Here is a 16,486-nt window from a genome sequence, read left to right as displayed (position 1 = left end):
ATTCAATGACAATGAGTCAATGTTGCATTACTTTCAAGACTACACATATATATGTGTGTGTATATACATACAGTTATTTTCTTATGTGAGTGTGTATGTGCCAGTGACAGCTCTGAAAGAAAGAAAAAATTACTCAAAAATTGTGCAAGAGTAATTTTAATTACATAAATGTACTAGCTCTGGATTTTGGGTTTGGGCCCAAAGGATGCTCATACCCTAAGGCCTGTTTTCATAAAAACAGGTTTAACCAGAGCTGAAAGCTTATTTCCCATGAGCTCCAATTGCCCAATATGCCTATTTATGAACTCAGGTCTTTATACTTCTGAGTATTTTTCTTCACTCTTTGATACTCTTAAGTACAGACATTCCTCTTTCCTCTAAAGGCACTTTCATATTAATATATTCTTGCCAATCCTAAACCACGGTACCACATTTGATTCACATCAAAACTATCACATATAAATGACAGCCCTGGAGAGAGGGGAATTCCTCTCTTTGCAAACTTGATTAATCTCAAACTGGAAGCTGAAATGCTTTAGTTCCTCCTGAGCCACTCACTGTATTAATCCAAAGAGTACCTCGTAGTAGTGCATTGAAGAGTAATGTGACTCAGATCTGCAACACAGTCTCAAGGTGCTTGTGTATATATTTACTAGTGCTTGTGCATTAGTATTTATTATTTATTTAGTATTTATTATTATTATTTACGCCTGCTCCCAATTGCTTTACAGGAAGGAGTAAAGCTAAACCAGGAGTGGCTGGTTGCAGCAGATACGTGCTTAACAGAGACAGCTATTTTGGTACCTTAAATGTGACAGATGGCTGAGATTTACTGCTCTCTTGTCACAGAAGAATGGTATCACTGTCACCACTTACAATTAATAATTCCTTCTCTACACTTGGATATACCATCAACTATAGACGCTCTGAGGCCACAGTCAAGTCAGACAGATTGAAAAATAAAATTGTCACATGTCACTTCTCTAAGAAACTTCGTGTTTAAGCAGTGATCAACTACACTAACACTCATTCTCACGAAGTTTGGGGGTTTAGTTTTGGTTGGTTTGTTCTGTTTTTTAATTAAACAGACTTGTAACAAGTATTTTTTTTTGTAACCAGGTGTTTTTTTAACACTCTGCTGAACCAAAAGTTGATTACACAGATACACTTTGACAAGTCCTTTAAAGCATTCCTTAAAGAACCTATTTGTCATTCTGTTTGGAAAAGCAGATCAAAGTTGGAGGAACAAACAGTAACTTTGCAGCAGCAGGAAACAGCCTGAAATATAAAACAACTCTTTCAGCCTTCACAGAGAACAGTCAGAACTGAACTAGATTACACCAGATTCAGCCCAGTAGCATAGCAAAGTTTCAAATTTTTGGTAGAAAAAGAGAGGGTTACTGTTAAATATTTCACTGCTTTCCTTAGCAAAAAGAGGTATTGGGAGAAGATGAGGCTACACCTCCAACACAGGATGGAAAATAGAAGCAAGCCTTGCAAAGAAGCTCTCCATGTCTATACATACACTCACTCCTGCAAGTAAAAGTGTAAATAAAAATTCAGAGACATTTTCCTGTCCAATGGGAAAAGCGGAACAGGGAGGGAAGAACAAGCTAAAATATTCTATGACCCCCACAGACAAAATCACTTCTATTCCACAATCATTAAATTGCCATTTTTGGCAGAAACACACACTGCCTGGGAAAAGGGCAGCAGCAGTTAAAATTTAAACTGCACTGATTTCATGTAGCAACTTTTCCTACAAGGTGAAGGAGTCATGTAAATTATTTCATCCAGTTCAATTACTCAAATAGCAGCAGCATGGATTCCTCTTACACCAGCACCTGGTTTGCTTTTGCACACTCTTTCTATTACAAGTTGTCAGAGTACCTCTCTGCTACTAAAATGAACTCCTTGTGGAACATGAAATCTCATGTTATAGCAAATTGTCATGTAAGTAATTTCACAAATGCAAGAAAAAAAATCCTTTGGGCTGAACTACTCTGCAGACCCTCTCTTTGGAGCATAAAGAAAAGAGTGTAGTCTTTCTAGGATGATTTTCTCCTGCTTGTGCAAAGCTTTATCAGTGAGATAAGTCTTTTAAGTTGCTGAGTACTCCTACAGCTTACTCCAGAGCAAAACATTTTTTTCCTTCTAAGTCTCATCCACTATTTGCTTTCTAAGTAGACTGCTTAGAAGTGAGGTAGAGAACTGGAAAAAATGAAAGGTTTGTATTAATCTGCTTTTCCAGTAAATTGAAAGAATGAGTTCAAGGCATTTGAAGACTCCTGTGAGCTACTTCCAAAACGTCCAGTGTGGTCATCCACTCCTTTTTTTTCTGTCATTGCTTCTGGCAATATTTCCTTGTTTCTCTCAGATCTCCCAGAATGGTTCTGAGCATCCCCTTGGACAGGAAACAAGTGAGGCTCAGGTGAGGAAGTGTGTTAAAGATGCAATGAAGGAACATCCCATTCGTCCCCAATGTCACAAACTTCTTGGTAAGGCAGGAAACATTTTAGTTTGTAGTTGTTTCTGCTGGAATCAAAAGCTTCCTTAACAATTTAGTTCTGTCTTTAGCTCAAAATTCTTACTGTTCTTAAATTTAAACATCTTCAAAGTAGTTGCAGATTATATCTTGTTACTGAAGTGGGACTTATAGTCAACAAAAAGCATCTGTGTGCCTTAATTTTACAGCTCACTTTCCTTTAGAGAGATCTAAAGACTGCTGTTTGAGGTTTGGGGTTGGTGGGGGTTTTTTTGATTGGGTTTTTGGTTGGTTGGCTGGGGGTTTTTTGTTGGGAGGGATGGTAGTTGGTGGGGTTTTTTTGTTTGTTTCTTTATTTTGTTCCAGACAACATCCAAATAGCAAAACCTTCATTCTACCACTCTGACTTTTTAAAATAATACCTCAACCCCAAACCAATGAGCACTTTCCTTTATTTGCCAAGCTAAGAAGAACTGCAGCTCGTGACTGTCTGAAATATACACTTCACTCAAAAAAATCAGCTTTCAAATGTACAGTGAAAGAGTCTCAATTGTACAGTTCGCATTTCACCATGGTGGCATGGAGAACTTGATAGAATCTCTATATATACACATTTTGTAAAAACACTGTTCCCTTTAACTTCATTTGAAGCCTGGTAGTGAAGTCCTGTGAGCCTTCCCACAGCTCTCACAAAGGAGACACTGGGACCCGCAACAGGATCCCAGTCCCCCCATATTTCTAGGACCCACTTCTATTAGCAGACAGCTGCAATCATTTCACACCGAACACCTAAACAACTTTCCCACAAGGAAACAGGCTTCCTTTATCCCCACCCAGCATAAAACTGGTCTCTTCACAGCTACTCCAAAGCTACTTTGGGAGGCCACCATTCCTGGTGGTTCTTCAAGCCAAAGCTGGAAAATCCTCGGGATCATCAGGATTTGGAGCCACAAGTTGCACCTGTAAAGTAAGAAAAGAAGCTTTATAAAAATAAACGCGTTTCAAAAAGCACCTGACAGCCATGGAGATGTATTTTACCCTTAAAAGGGTTCATTCTTCCATTCAAGTTCAATGCTGCTGCTACTAAATCCCACTTCCAGTCAAGTTGTATCCATCACTATCACAGAAATCCTGAACATTTATCTCAGAAGTTACAACTACTGTAATTTCTGCAGTGTGAATGGATTTATAATGCTGATCCACTGCCTGGAGAGGGTCAGAAGATCATAAGATTTGCAGCACTGAATGAACAAAGAAAGTAAAGCCCTCTCAAGAGAAATACTGTGTGGTTTTATAAGCAGCATTGCTATATTTTTACATTCTAAAACTACTGCACAGATTGGGTTGTAGCTTTAAACACTATGCTCTGTTTAGTATAAAGAGCCTTTTTTATTCAGATGAAACAAATGCATCAACACTTCCATATTATTCTAAAACTTCCCAGCCTTAAAGCATTTTAATCACAGTAAACTGAGACCTTCTGTTAGTGTGAAGAATAGAGATGTCATTTTCCAGTGTGCAAATGTTTTTTTTTTTAAAGAAAAAGTTAAGTAGAAGGTTTTTTTAATGGCTATATTGAACTCATCATTCTGTAGGATCACTGATTACTGAGAGATCAGAAAATCTAAGTATCATTACTATACTATACTGAAATTTTTCCCAAGAGATACAAGCCTTTAGTAATTTTAATTACTTTCCAATTTATGTCAAAACTCATTGCAGAAACAAATCTTCACTGCATTCTTTCCTCTAGTCACCATTACAGCACCCAGTAACTAGACCTTTTGAAATACATGCATTAAGAGCTGTGAGCATAAACCAGTATTTGAAGTAACATGATATGGGCCAGGAACTCAAAATAAGCAGGCCAACATACTATGAGGTAGGAATAGGAAACAAGTCTGTCACTGTGGAAATCAATAATTCTACACAAAAGGCAGTGGAACAAACACACAAACAACCAACAACCCGAAAACAAACAAACAAAAAAAACCAAACACAAAAAAACCCAAACCAAACAAAAAAAAAAAAACCCACAAGCAAAACAACCAAAAAACCGCATATAAACTCATAAAAAGCATTACCACTGCTTTTGATTGAGGTCTGATCTCTCCAACTCTTCCACCACGACCACCTCGTGCCCCTCTTGATCCACAGCCAGGGCGAGGAAGGCTCCCAAAATTAATATCCAGCTGAGATGTGATGTCATTCACCGGCTTTCGAAAGACAGGAGAATCATATTCAAAGGCTTCTTTCTGCAACTAAAAAGAACATCTGGTTAAAGCCACAGTTTCCATGGACAAGCTTCTCCCCTCCCCAGCACAAACACACGCACTTGTGTTACAGACTAAGTAGCAAATGGATCAAGGGGACACCTGGAATAGAAGGCATAGGATTTTAACAGAGATGAGGCAATTGCAGCTTCCCAGATGCCTGGGAGAATTCTTTGTTGGCTCAGAGATTCCTGGCAACAAAATCTTCTGTACCAGCTCTGTAATACTGAAGAAGTTTTTCAGAAATATCATCTAGGAGGTTTTCAAAGGCACTAGGAATCAGACCTAAGCTACTTACTCCTACAGTTACCTGTAGTAATGGACAAAGGCTACATCATAAAGCCATCTAATTGGTGTATTTGTCTGCATGTCTTCAGCTATGAGACTGCTGTTGTTCTAACTCTGGGTGTTCCTAACAGCCAGTGGATGTCAGACTATCAGACTATTGCCCATCACAGGTTCAATGTGCCCATAGTAATGATAATGTATATGTTAACTCATCCCATACAATAATGAATCACTTATTTAATGTCTGATTAAGGGATTTGACTTGCCCATGTTACACAGTTCCTGTACCTCCTGTTCCATGCTCATTTTGACAAGGTCTCTTGGCACTGCAAGAACTGCCAGTAACGTTATGGGCAAGAAGAACAGAAACCTGTATGCACTCCTCACACACCTGCATTCTCTCTTCAGAGTTTGGGAGAGTTATTCTCCCCACTCCTACCACCACCTCCCTCAGAGAAGGAACAGGGGATAATGGCAACTCTGACCAGCAAAGTCCCACTAAAGAGAGCACAAGGCCACTTCAGGACCAGTGTCTGCCCCAGAAGTGCTCAATCATCAGAAGGGATTAAGCCTTAAAAAATTGCAAGGTCTGATGTTAATATTGTAACTAGACACAAGATAATATGTATCCATAAATGCATGCAAGGATCAAAATTCACTTTTTTGACTTCCCCCTAAGACCTGAAATGTAAGTAAGCAAGGGTCTGAAAGAAGCCTGCCCTCTCTCTCCAGACTTAGACTTTATCCCTGAAATTTCAATCTCAGGGACATCATGAAATAAAATACAGGGGAAGGGGGCAGAGTGGGTAAGCACATCACAGAAGAACAATCTCTCCAGAGTTAGTTGTTAGAAGCAGGACCCTAAAACTGAAAAAAAAAAAAAAAAGTTAAAATTCATATATTCCAAGGGCACAGTGAGAGCTGGGATCCAGCACAGATGAAAAATAGACCATTTAGCATCCAGACTGACAGATGCCAAAACCTGAGTTTAATATATATACATGCAAGTGTATACTGGCAGGATTCAGAGTTAGGAAGAGAAGTTTTTAGTAAACCAAGTTTCTCTAGCAGCATTACCAGACATCTACACAGGTGGCAGCAGCAAGGACACATTTTATATGGATAAGACTGAGCAATAAGGTAAAACAACTCGATACATTATGTATTTGCATACGAAATAGGTGTGATAACCTGAGAGGGGGAAAACAAAATGAACAGACAGTAAGTTTAAAGCAAGTTTCGGGCCACATGTCATTAAAGTAATAAAGCTTAGATACTGTTCTCTTGTCTGTTCAGATTATACTAAAACTAATAAAAAAGAATAGAGACAGTTTCCTAATCCTGGGCATAAAGGACAGTTTACAGAATTCCTGAGGCAATGCTTACATCATGGCTATATTTTGACTTGTGAATCACCACTGCTTTGGAAGGAACAGTGGATTCTGGCTTCCGGATGTTGAATTCAGGCTTTGGTCGATTCTGTTGCTGAAGACTTTTCCACTCATCTAATGTCATTTCTTGAACTACTTCTTCCACTGGCTCTGCTTCAGCAGCTCTAAAGGTTTATAGTTGTAAAGTAAAAACCATTAGCTTGCAACATGCCAGGATGAACAAGAACACTAAGCTCTAAAGTAAGGATACCAAACAAAATATTTGGAATATTTCTCACCAAACTGTTGTCCTTAAATTCACTTGCTCGCCACAGTAACTTTGTGGGAGAGTTTTACATTAATGTAAGTTGGAGTATTGTTCAAAGTCAGTCATATGAACAAACGCCATCTGCAGCCACCTCTATTGCTGCTCATCCAGTAAGTTCAAGCACGTAAGATTCTAGACAAAAAACACTCTGCCTTTTGATCTCTCATACTCTTAACCCTACAGTTTAATAGTGGATCTATCCCTAGCAAATACAGCCACAGTAAAATAAGCACCTAGAGCAGTTTTAAAACACCCTAATTGCACCGTTTCATTTTCCTGGAATGAGGTGGATTCACGTCTCAGTGTAGTTTTCAGTCATCAAAAAGATATGATTATCACACCCTGGGATCTTCTAGGTAATTATTAAGATTTTCTTTGTTAATTTCACAAGATGCTTCTTTAATTTTTTTTTTGTCAGATATAGTAACACACAAGGAGCCATTATTTATCACCCAGAAAAACCAGATTAATCCTAGTCAAGTTTTAATTTGTCACAAAGTGCAATGATGATGATATATTCGAGGAAAACATATTGTATATTTTTGAACTATAAAGACGGAAGGTTTTGTCTGTAAGATACATAAATAAGACAGGATACACAAGACAAAATTAAAGATTCTTCTCCACTCATCACTGCTTTACTACTCTGATGCTGACCACAACTGGCTTGTCCTGGACCAGCAGCTCTTGGAGCACTACAGGTACATTTTTTAATAATACCTAGAGAAAGCTGTCCCCTGCCAAGCAGCACCACACACAGGGAGCACAAACCACTTCATCCCTGTAACTCTCTGCTGCCTAAACAAGTCAAATATCATGAACTACAGGAAAATCCACACTGATTATTCCCAGACACTCAAGAAACCATTTCTCCCTTCTCCCACAAAACCGCTATTGCTATAGCAGTTGAAGCAGTTGAAATTGAGTATTTCCCTTACGCTGATTTTTCTGGAAAACCCTTTCCTTAGGTCCCATATGGAGGAGAACTATGGATTTGGTTTTCCTCAGTCAGTCGCAGTTCCAAGTCTTCTGCCAAATGCTGGTGATTTTCCCAATGTAAATATACAGTTTATTAGACGTACATTAGAAATTTTTATCATGGAGAGAAGTGGAGTCAAATGACAGTCAGTAAACTGTGCATTTTGGTTTTTGAAGTTATAAGAGCAGCCCATCAGACTCCACAAGTTTGTTTGGAGCGTTCTGTACATTATAGAACTACCTTATACAGGAACAGGGCTGGTCCCTCTTCCTACTTGATCTTGAAGCAAACCATTCTATTTCTTGCCAGTCAAAATCAGACAGTATTTTTCTGAGACGCCCAGCATGTGACAGTTGGAAGCAGAACTGAACAGTAAGGCAGCCCTTCATTTTGATTTTAGGATGAACACAGTTTTAAATTCACTTGACAGAAGAACAACAAACATACAAGTCCTGCACTATGTGCCTCCCCCTCTGACACACCCTCACGCCCTGTTATTTTGAAAATTCCAGCTGTATCAACCAAAAATTAAAGGTTAAAAGTCTGGTAAGCAGTCTGTAGTTCCACGCTGATTAAGATCTGAAACTATACTAGACAGATTGAGTTAAATAAAAAAGATACTGGTGAAAGAAGCAGCTACTTCTGGAAAAACACAAACGGATACTGTTCCACGTGTAACAGCATTAAGAACAAATTGCACCCCAAACATTTCAATTTGTTGTCTTCAAGAGTAAGAGGCCAAATAATTTTGGCTCAGTTACCTGAAGTTTCAGTTTTGGGAGCAAGTGCTAGAAAAACAATATTAGTGGTAAACACCCAGAGGAATTAAAAAAGAGAAAGCAAACCAATAAAAGGGGTCTCTATTAAACTGGTTTAATTTCTTCTAAAGTCACTACCTCAGAATGGAATCAGTAAATTGCACATCTGAACTTTAAGAAGTCCTCTCCCATTAAGTTTTCAACACATTAGAGAGACAATGTCTTAAGGCATGAGAAGCCTTTAAAGGTGTGGTGAGGAAACATATAACACTAAAAAAAAAGGGAGATTTTGCATATCCATGATAGCAAGGCAAGACACTCAGGTGAAAAAAAACCCAACAAACCATAACACAGCAGCTTCTCTTTTTTAAGTATTAGAAAGACCATCAAGGGACATTGAAAGCTCTAGGACATTAAAATCAACCAGATAGGCATGAGAAGTGACAGCTACAGCTAGTCATGCCTTGGGTCAGAAAGCCCCCTTTCAGGTTTAAATTGCTATGACCACAAGATAACAGGAGAACATTTCACTATACAGCAACTTGACCTCTCAAAGAGCAAACAAAGGCATTGCTTTGAAAAGTACACGTCTATCAAAAGCAACCATTGCCAGTTCTAAAGGAAATACTTGTGGATCTACAGTGCAATATTTGTTTTTTCAACTGCATAGCACGGTTTGATTTTTACTCCAAAGGATGGTTTTAACTGCTAGATTATTAGCAGTTAAAATTTGGGTTAGGATGTCAAGACTCCCAAGGGAAAACACCTCCCATGAGTGAGGCACAGCAACAGAAACCTGCATATCACATTTTGGACAGAGACCCAATTGCAGTAGCTTATTTTGGGCACCAAGCCTGCATGGGAGTGCACTCTGTGCATTACTTTCTATCTTCTAATCTTACACATTTCTAGTAACTGCTCGGTGTGCATTTTGATTAATCAAATTAATAAGCTCCTTGGCACATGAGCAATCATGCTCACAAAATACTGCCAGACAACTAAATGCAACCTCTGGACATAAGCAAACCCAATTCACAATGAAAGTCCCACCAAATCACTAAACAAGAGCCTTCAGTAACAGATCCTACTGCTTCAATGTTTTCAGTAGATGCCCATAACCCTCTCGCTGTGCCTTGATTACTAGGCATACAACAAACAAAACACCTTTTCTTTTTAACAGAAGAAATGCAAATAGAAAGCAATGGCATTCAGCTCAGCTATTATTTTCATATCATTAAAAATGATCATAGCAAGTCTTTATAATCATAGCAAGTCTTTGTCAGATCAGCTTTTGTATTATTCAGCTGCACAAAGCAAATCCTTAGCCAGCTTTTATTAAGAAGTCAATGACATGAATCTTTCCCAACAAACAGCACTTACAGGAGCATTACCACCAGCTGTAGCAAAATTCAAAGTTAAACAAGGTAAGATCAAACAACAACTGTACAAGTTTACCACAGAAGAAAAACACTGAACCACATATTTATGAATCTCTGTCCTGATGTGCGAATAGCTTTATGTCACCACTGAACAAAAAACCAACCAAACAACAACATCCAACAAAACCAACAACAACAACCAAACAAAGAAAAACAAAAAGAGATAAATAGCTCAAAAAGCTTGAAGATAAATTTACTAACTCTGCAAATACCCTTTAGGAACAGGAATTGATTAGCCTGTATGTTGCACTGAATAAAAAGAAAAGTCCATTAATTTGAATTAGTCAACACAAGCGTGTCACATTGCTCTGACTGTGAAGACAAGTTCAACAGAAAGCAGATGTGAGGGAAGCTTATCCTTGTATTTTCTTACACTGTTAAGGTTAGGTTTTGCTTTTGCAGCAAACCAAACCCCAGCTATTAGCATGCAATTTGGGATGATACAAATAGAGACAGATATTGTTAATATACTCAATAAAATTTGAGGATATGGGAAAAAACCAACTCGCTTCATATTACAGATGTATTAAAGCAACTCTTGTCCTGCAATACTTTGTAAACAGAAGCTCAGGAATGGCAACACCGACACAGTCCTCAGGGCAAGACCTCCTAAATTAGAGAAGCTTACAGACTCTTTCCAGAGTTGCATTGAAGTTAGCCAGTACCACACCAGAGAGACTCACAGCATCTTCGCAGGAAGGTTATTCCTAATTTCCAGGATTACATTTTTTTACAGTTAAATTTTAAATGGAAACAGTTATAACAGGAAAGAGAATGAGAGAAGAAGCAAACTCAAGCCTTCCATCTCTTTCTCAATAAAAGCACACCACTGCAACAAAACAGCAGAAGAGAAAGGGTTTCCTTGCAGTCACTGCATTATAGAGTCAAAATGAGAAAGATCCCAGCAGCAGCCTAAGCAAACACACAATCCTATATAATGTTGAGGCTGCAAAAGCAAAAGCAGAAGGCAGCAGCTCTGGAGAGCAGGGGCAACCTAAGCATATGAGACTTTTAAATACATCCTGAAGCATTAAACCAGCTTTTGCTTTTAAATATTAAAAGAACAACAAAAAAAAATAAAATCTCATATGTTAAGACATATGCCTACAACCATCCCTAATGACCTAGGCACTGTTCCCACATTGCCTCCTATCTTAAAATACATAAAGTCGCTGAGCTGACACCCCCCCAAAAGGTAAGTGCAATGAGATAAATGTAACTCATGTTTTGTATATATATTTGTAAGCCTTCAGGACAAGACTTACTGCACTGAAAAGAGTACAACTGCAGAATTTTCTACTTGTAGTTTACTCGCTTTTTTTTGGATCTTACAGATTTCAGTGGACTATTCCTAAATGCAGCTTTTTTAAAAAAAAAATAAGCAGGAGTAAAATCTCCAGAAAGGCTCACAGCCTGACTGAATACTTAGGGATTTCTAAGAGAGGTAAAAGAAATCTAGACAACTGGCAGATTCTGAGAGGGGCCTTCTCCAGTGCATACACTTCTCATGCCTTCAGCTCTACAAGGAACTGCTACTGGGACATGTCTCCAAAGAGCTTGAGTCGAGTTAGAAACAAATACAAGTGTGAAACAACTAAAGGTACCAGCAGTTGACAAAATAAAAATAAAAAAAGCTGAATAATTTCTCATATTTAACTAATACAGTGCATTTTTGACAATGTATCTGCACTATCCATCTGATTTAAGTTCATCTAGTAACAGTTTTTTGGAAATTCAGTCATAAGTCACTCAGTTTCAGAGGTAGATTTCCCCATGTGTACACATCTCTAGCTATATATTAAAAGCTACTTTAAAATTAAAAGAATCAAGGCTATATCAACTGAACTTCTTGGGGGGTTAAACAACCTGAACATATAACACAGGTTTTGTATTCCAGTCAGCTTTATAATTAAGAAATAAACCCACGTCACTAATAACTGGAGCTGCACCATTAGGCAAAAAAGGCCATCTTTCACCTGTCAAGAATGCAATTTAATTATTTGTTAAGTCTCTTATTTGGCCAAGATTGTCCAGTTACTTTTTCTTAAGCCAGTGTTTATCTGCTGTGAAGCAAATTCTTTCCAGACACTGGACAGAATGAAAGCCAGAAGACAAGGGGCAGATTTCTCAATTTCCCTACTTCTAAGGCTCACTGCATTTCCAGAAAGTTTTTACAAGTTCTGCATAGCCCTTCATGAATAGATGACAACCGCAGCATATTAGTGACTGATTACTACAGACTATCGTAGTGCATTTTAAATGTACAAGCACCTTGAATACCTTTTCTCAGAGAACTTCAAAAAGCACACTAGTTTTCACTAGTTAGCCAAGTTAAAAAGGTAAAAGATAATATGTAGCTCCTCCTGAAATGATTATCATCAAATCTTAGGAAGATAAGCATTGTGGTGCAATTAAATGCAACCTCCAGCCACCTGAAATCAAGCTTTAGTCAGAATTAGGGATGCATTTTCTATACTCACAAATATAGACAAAGCTTTTCTATTTTTAAATATGTGCACTAGCAAAACTTCACAGTTCACGTTTCAACTGTGTCTCCCAATACAACAGTAAAAATCAATTGTTTTCTTTGCATTTAGAAAGAAAATATTTAAGTCAGACAGTACTTGCTCAGAGGGTCTCCTTCAGATGTCCCTGGCTGTTCAGCAGTTTCTATAGTCTCTTCCATAGGTGCAGCCTGTTCCATCCCACTAAAACAGGAAACAAAATAAAACCACCACAAAGTCTTCATGAGTCACATTGGAAAAAAAAATACCTTGCAGATCAATACATCACTTTTTTTTTCTAGAATTCCTTGGGAAGAAAAAAAAAAGTAGAAGAGTTCTTTGATCATAAGCAGAAAGATCTACTAAGTGACTGGTTGAGCAACTAACAAAATGAGGAGGATTAGGAAAATACAACTTCTATTTCTTTTTAAACAAAAAATGTGAAAAGCATGTATGAAGACAAAATAATTCAATCATGAATACTAAAACAAGTACTTGGTTACAGTATAACACTGGTGTTTGAGTTTGCCTTTTTGCTTCTTTTCAACAATTAAAGTTTGCAGTTTCTGTAGCATGGACATCAGTTCACTGTCAAATGAGAGCAGTAACTTACTTGCCTTCCACTGGTAAGTATACATAATTAAAATTAACACCTTTTAGCTTTGATGCATGATTAGTGCAATTAAGGCCCAGACATGCTTTTAGAATTGTTCAGATAGCTTGAATTTAATGTCACTTCTACCACATCACATGAAATCCTTCATATATCATAAGTTCTGATGCTACTGAACTAGAAAAAAAAACCCCAAACAACAAAACTTTACTAGGGAGAAAAAAATACAAGGGACCTTACACTTCTTCTAACTTCAGGACGTTCACACAGCCTTCCCTGACATCCTACAGAAGATAGTTCTCAACTGATAGCATAAAACTAGCTGACCAAAAGCACAAAACTATGTTAACCTAGCTGATACTTTGATAAGCCAGAGCACCTAACCGACCTACTTTTAGTATGAAATACTATAGAAGAGAGAGAAGTTAGTACAACCTTTCAGAACTTGGAATATCAAGTCCCAAAAATTATTACAAACCAAGGCTGCATTTTTCAAACCTTTAGCATGATTGCCTGAGTCCACAATCTAAGTTCTAAACTTAGATTTTAAGATAAAATTTGATTTTTAGAACAATTTTGTGAATGTGTACGTGGCCAAAGACATTTGCTGTAAGTTCAAAGCGCTGCCTTTTCTCTGCCCTTTATCAGGCTTCAATTAGTGTTCTAGATGTACATGAGAACAAAAGCTACTGGAAAGAGTAGCTTATTGCTAGGTGCAGAGAATGGACAAAAGCCAGCATTTTCAGTGAGATCTTACAAATCTGAACAGAAACCAGTGCCACTACAAGAAATACAGACCTGAACAGAAAATTCCCAAATTTTTTTTTTAATCTAACTGACCATTAGCTACTGATTTTCCTGTGCACTTTAAAATGCATTTCAGTGGTACAGTCAGCCAAGTATTAACTCCAGAGCCATACTGAATTGTATCACAGTTTTGCAATTTAGGAATGATCCATAAAACTCAAGAAAAAGAGACTGGACTTTAAGCCCCTGAACAGAGTTTGAAATTTTAATCAGCATTTTGGAGCAATGCCATTAAATACCACCTGACTATTGAGAAAAGTCACAACTTATTTCCTTTAAAGGACAAATTGGCTCCAGTCAAAAGATTTTGGCAGTCTTAAGTGAATATCATGCCTTTGCTACAATTTAATCTTACCATCAGGAAGCAGACAAGTTTAAAAAACTGTGGAACACCACAATAATGGAAAGCAACACTTATAAAGCTCAAAATGGACACGAAAATGATGAACAGAAAATGATCTAAGGTAGGCCATGGAAAATTCTGACCTATGGTGGACACCAGGACATGATGTACCTCATAACAACTTCAACTGCTCTGCAGTTGCAAGCTCAACCTCCACCCCTTTTGTTATCTGCTTTCATTCCTCTGGAGAGGAAAACAGAATTCTGTGACTTCAGGAGCTTTTTCCCACTAGGACCTCAAACTAAAACCAGTAGTGACTTTTTGCCTCCAGCTTGGATAGAGAAGGAGGGAACAGAACACTTAGGAGACACACTACTGTAGTGTACACCCAGCAGGAAACAGCACACAGAACACTTACCTTTTGTCATTCCCCCTCTGTCTTTCAAATTCACGTTTTCCTCTTTGGTCAAAGCCACCAAAACTTCTGTTTATTCTACCACCTCTTCCTCTACCTCGCATTTCACCTCGTCCTCCACCACGACCTCTTGTTGGTCTTTCACAGTCTAATCTTTCCACTGGCCTACAAAGATGACAACCAGTAAGATTTTTTTCCCTGCAGAACAGTGAACAAGGAGGAAAAAAAATCATATGCTTATATTTGTGCAGCTGTGGGACACATCAGTATATAACAGCTACTGCACGGTTTTTAGAGGGCATCTTTTTACAGCACACAGTGCAGTTGTTTCAGTTTTGTCATTAAAAATGGACATTGACTGAATACAGGAGGAATTATTACAACAAACGGGAACAGAAAGATCAGCTGTTTCTTGGTAACACTGAAAACATCACAGAAGTTAAAGAAAACATTATAAAACTGTCAAATCTTCAGTAACTTTATTAGGCAACAGCTCCACTGTCTAAACCCAGATTTAGCCACAATTACTAAAAATTTCAGCCAATTTTTCAAGTACCAACTTTTGTGATGTAAAGGAAGAACAGCCACACTCTGAAGCATTAAAGGTTTAGTTGGAATTTCCTACTACTTATGAAGAAAGCAAAATTGATATGCATTCACTGTCCAAGCAGTAAGTAATATGACAAAGGTCTGTATTCAGTTTGAACAGTAAAAGTCATTCAACTTGGAACCTTACCACATGCTTTGCGAAGCTTGGCATGTGAGCTCAGAAATAAACATTATTAATATGTTGCAGACTAAGTGTTACATTTTCAGGCCTTCACACTTTTCAGTTTCGTCTTAGATTTCTGACATTTAACAAAACCGCTCCAAATCAACAGGCAAGAAACCTGGAACTGCAGCTGTGACAGGCATGAGCCAAATCTTGCAACAAATCTACACACTAATAATGTGTAGATCATGCCTTCAAATCACGCCTGGCTACTAGAAGAAGTAGCTTTTTAAGAAGGTGATCACTTTTCCTTCCCACTCCTGTGCAGATCCTCCTCATGACACATACTTTTCCACTTGGAATTCCACTTGTCTTTGTGCTCCATCAGGACGGTATTCCCAGAAAGATGGTCTCCACGCAGCCTTGTCCTTTTTCACCTCTGCTCCTCTGTTGCTGAAGCCTTGCTGTTCTCCCCACCAAGGTGGTCGCTTCTGGCCTGCACAGACACACACACAGATCACCAACAGCTCATCAGTAACTGTAGTAGTTTAGTCTAGGCCTTCCTTGGTGACTAGTTTGTAACCAAGGAAGTGCCCATATTATCCGGTATTCTCTATGATTTTTACATAAGCCAAGAGAATAAGAAGAAAGGAGGAGAGGCCTTTGGTCTCTTTTTTCCTTCTGGTGGCTCTGAGGGTGCAGATTCCCTGCTGTTGAGTCTGTTGTTTTGGAGAGTGAGGCCTGGTGAGGTCTTGCCAACCTTGGGAGGTGGAGGTTGCCAGCGGTCATTCCAGCATGACTTTCTGTTGTCCCAAGGAGAGTACTAAGATATTCTTTTGCTAATTCTTTAGCTTGCTAGATCCTGAGTTTCTGATCGCGTGTATATCTATTTTGGGTTTTGTTTGGTTTTTTTTCCTTCCTCCTTCCCTTTCCCTTTTCCTTTTGAAATTGTACATATATTTCAATTGTATATAGATGTAATATAAGTGTAAATATATTTATATATATTGCTTTAGCTACCTCTCATTTCGGTTCTCTTGGGTTTTTTTTTCTTTGCCCTTGGTTTTGGTGTGGGAGCTCTTGCAGTGAGGTTTGGAGACTTGGCAGGGAGCCAGCTTCAAACCACCTCAGTAACTGCGTTGCACTTACCAAACCACTGACTGAAAGGAGCT

The 16,486-nt window shown here is 38.3% G+C and overlaps 1 protein-coding gene across 2 annotated transcripts in view; it reads right to left on the bottom strand.

Annotated features, from left to right (window-relative positions):
• Positions 1-1,048: 1,048 nt before the first annotated feature.
• HABP4 (hyaluronan binding protein 4) overlaps positions 1,049-16,486 on the bottom strand; it is a 24,540-nt gene continuing 9,102 nt past the window's right edge. The window contains exons 2-7 of one of the 2 annotated variants that reach the window (XM_017821140.1): positions 15,663-15,810; positions 14,606-14,800; positions 12,545-12,628; positions 6,433-6,601; positions 4,570-4,746; positions 1,049-3,445 (exon numbers count right to left, since the gene is read on the bottom strand). In XM_017821140.1, coding sequence (XP_017676629.1) covers positions 3,389-3,445; positions 4,570-4,746; positions 6,433-6,601; positions 12,545-12,628; positions 14,606-14,800; positions 15,663-15,810 — 830 coding nt within the window. In that variant the 3' untranslated portion in view covers positions 1,049-3,388. The remainder of the gene's footprint in view (positions 3,446-4,569; positions 4,747-6,432; positions 6,602-12,544; positions 12,629-14,605; positions 14,801-15,662; positions 15,811-16,486) is intronic. The other variant, XM_017821141.1, reaches the window with a different exon arrangement.

The sequence above is a fragment of the Lepidothrix coronata genome, unplaced genomic scaffold (assembly GCF_001604755.1).
Source record: "Lepidothrix coronata isolate B3197 unplaced genomic scaffold, Lepidothrix_coronata-1.0 Scaffold89, whole genome shotgun sequence".
NCBI lineage: Eukaryota > Metazoa > Chordata > Aves > Passeriformes > Pipridae > Lepidothrix > Lepidothrix coronata.
This window is presented reverse-complemented; position numbering and strand designations above follow the sequence as displayed.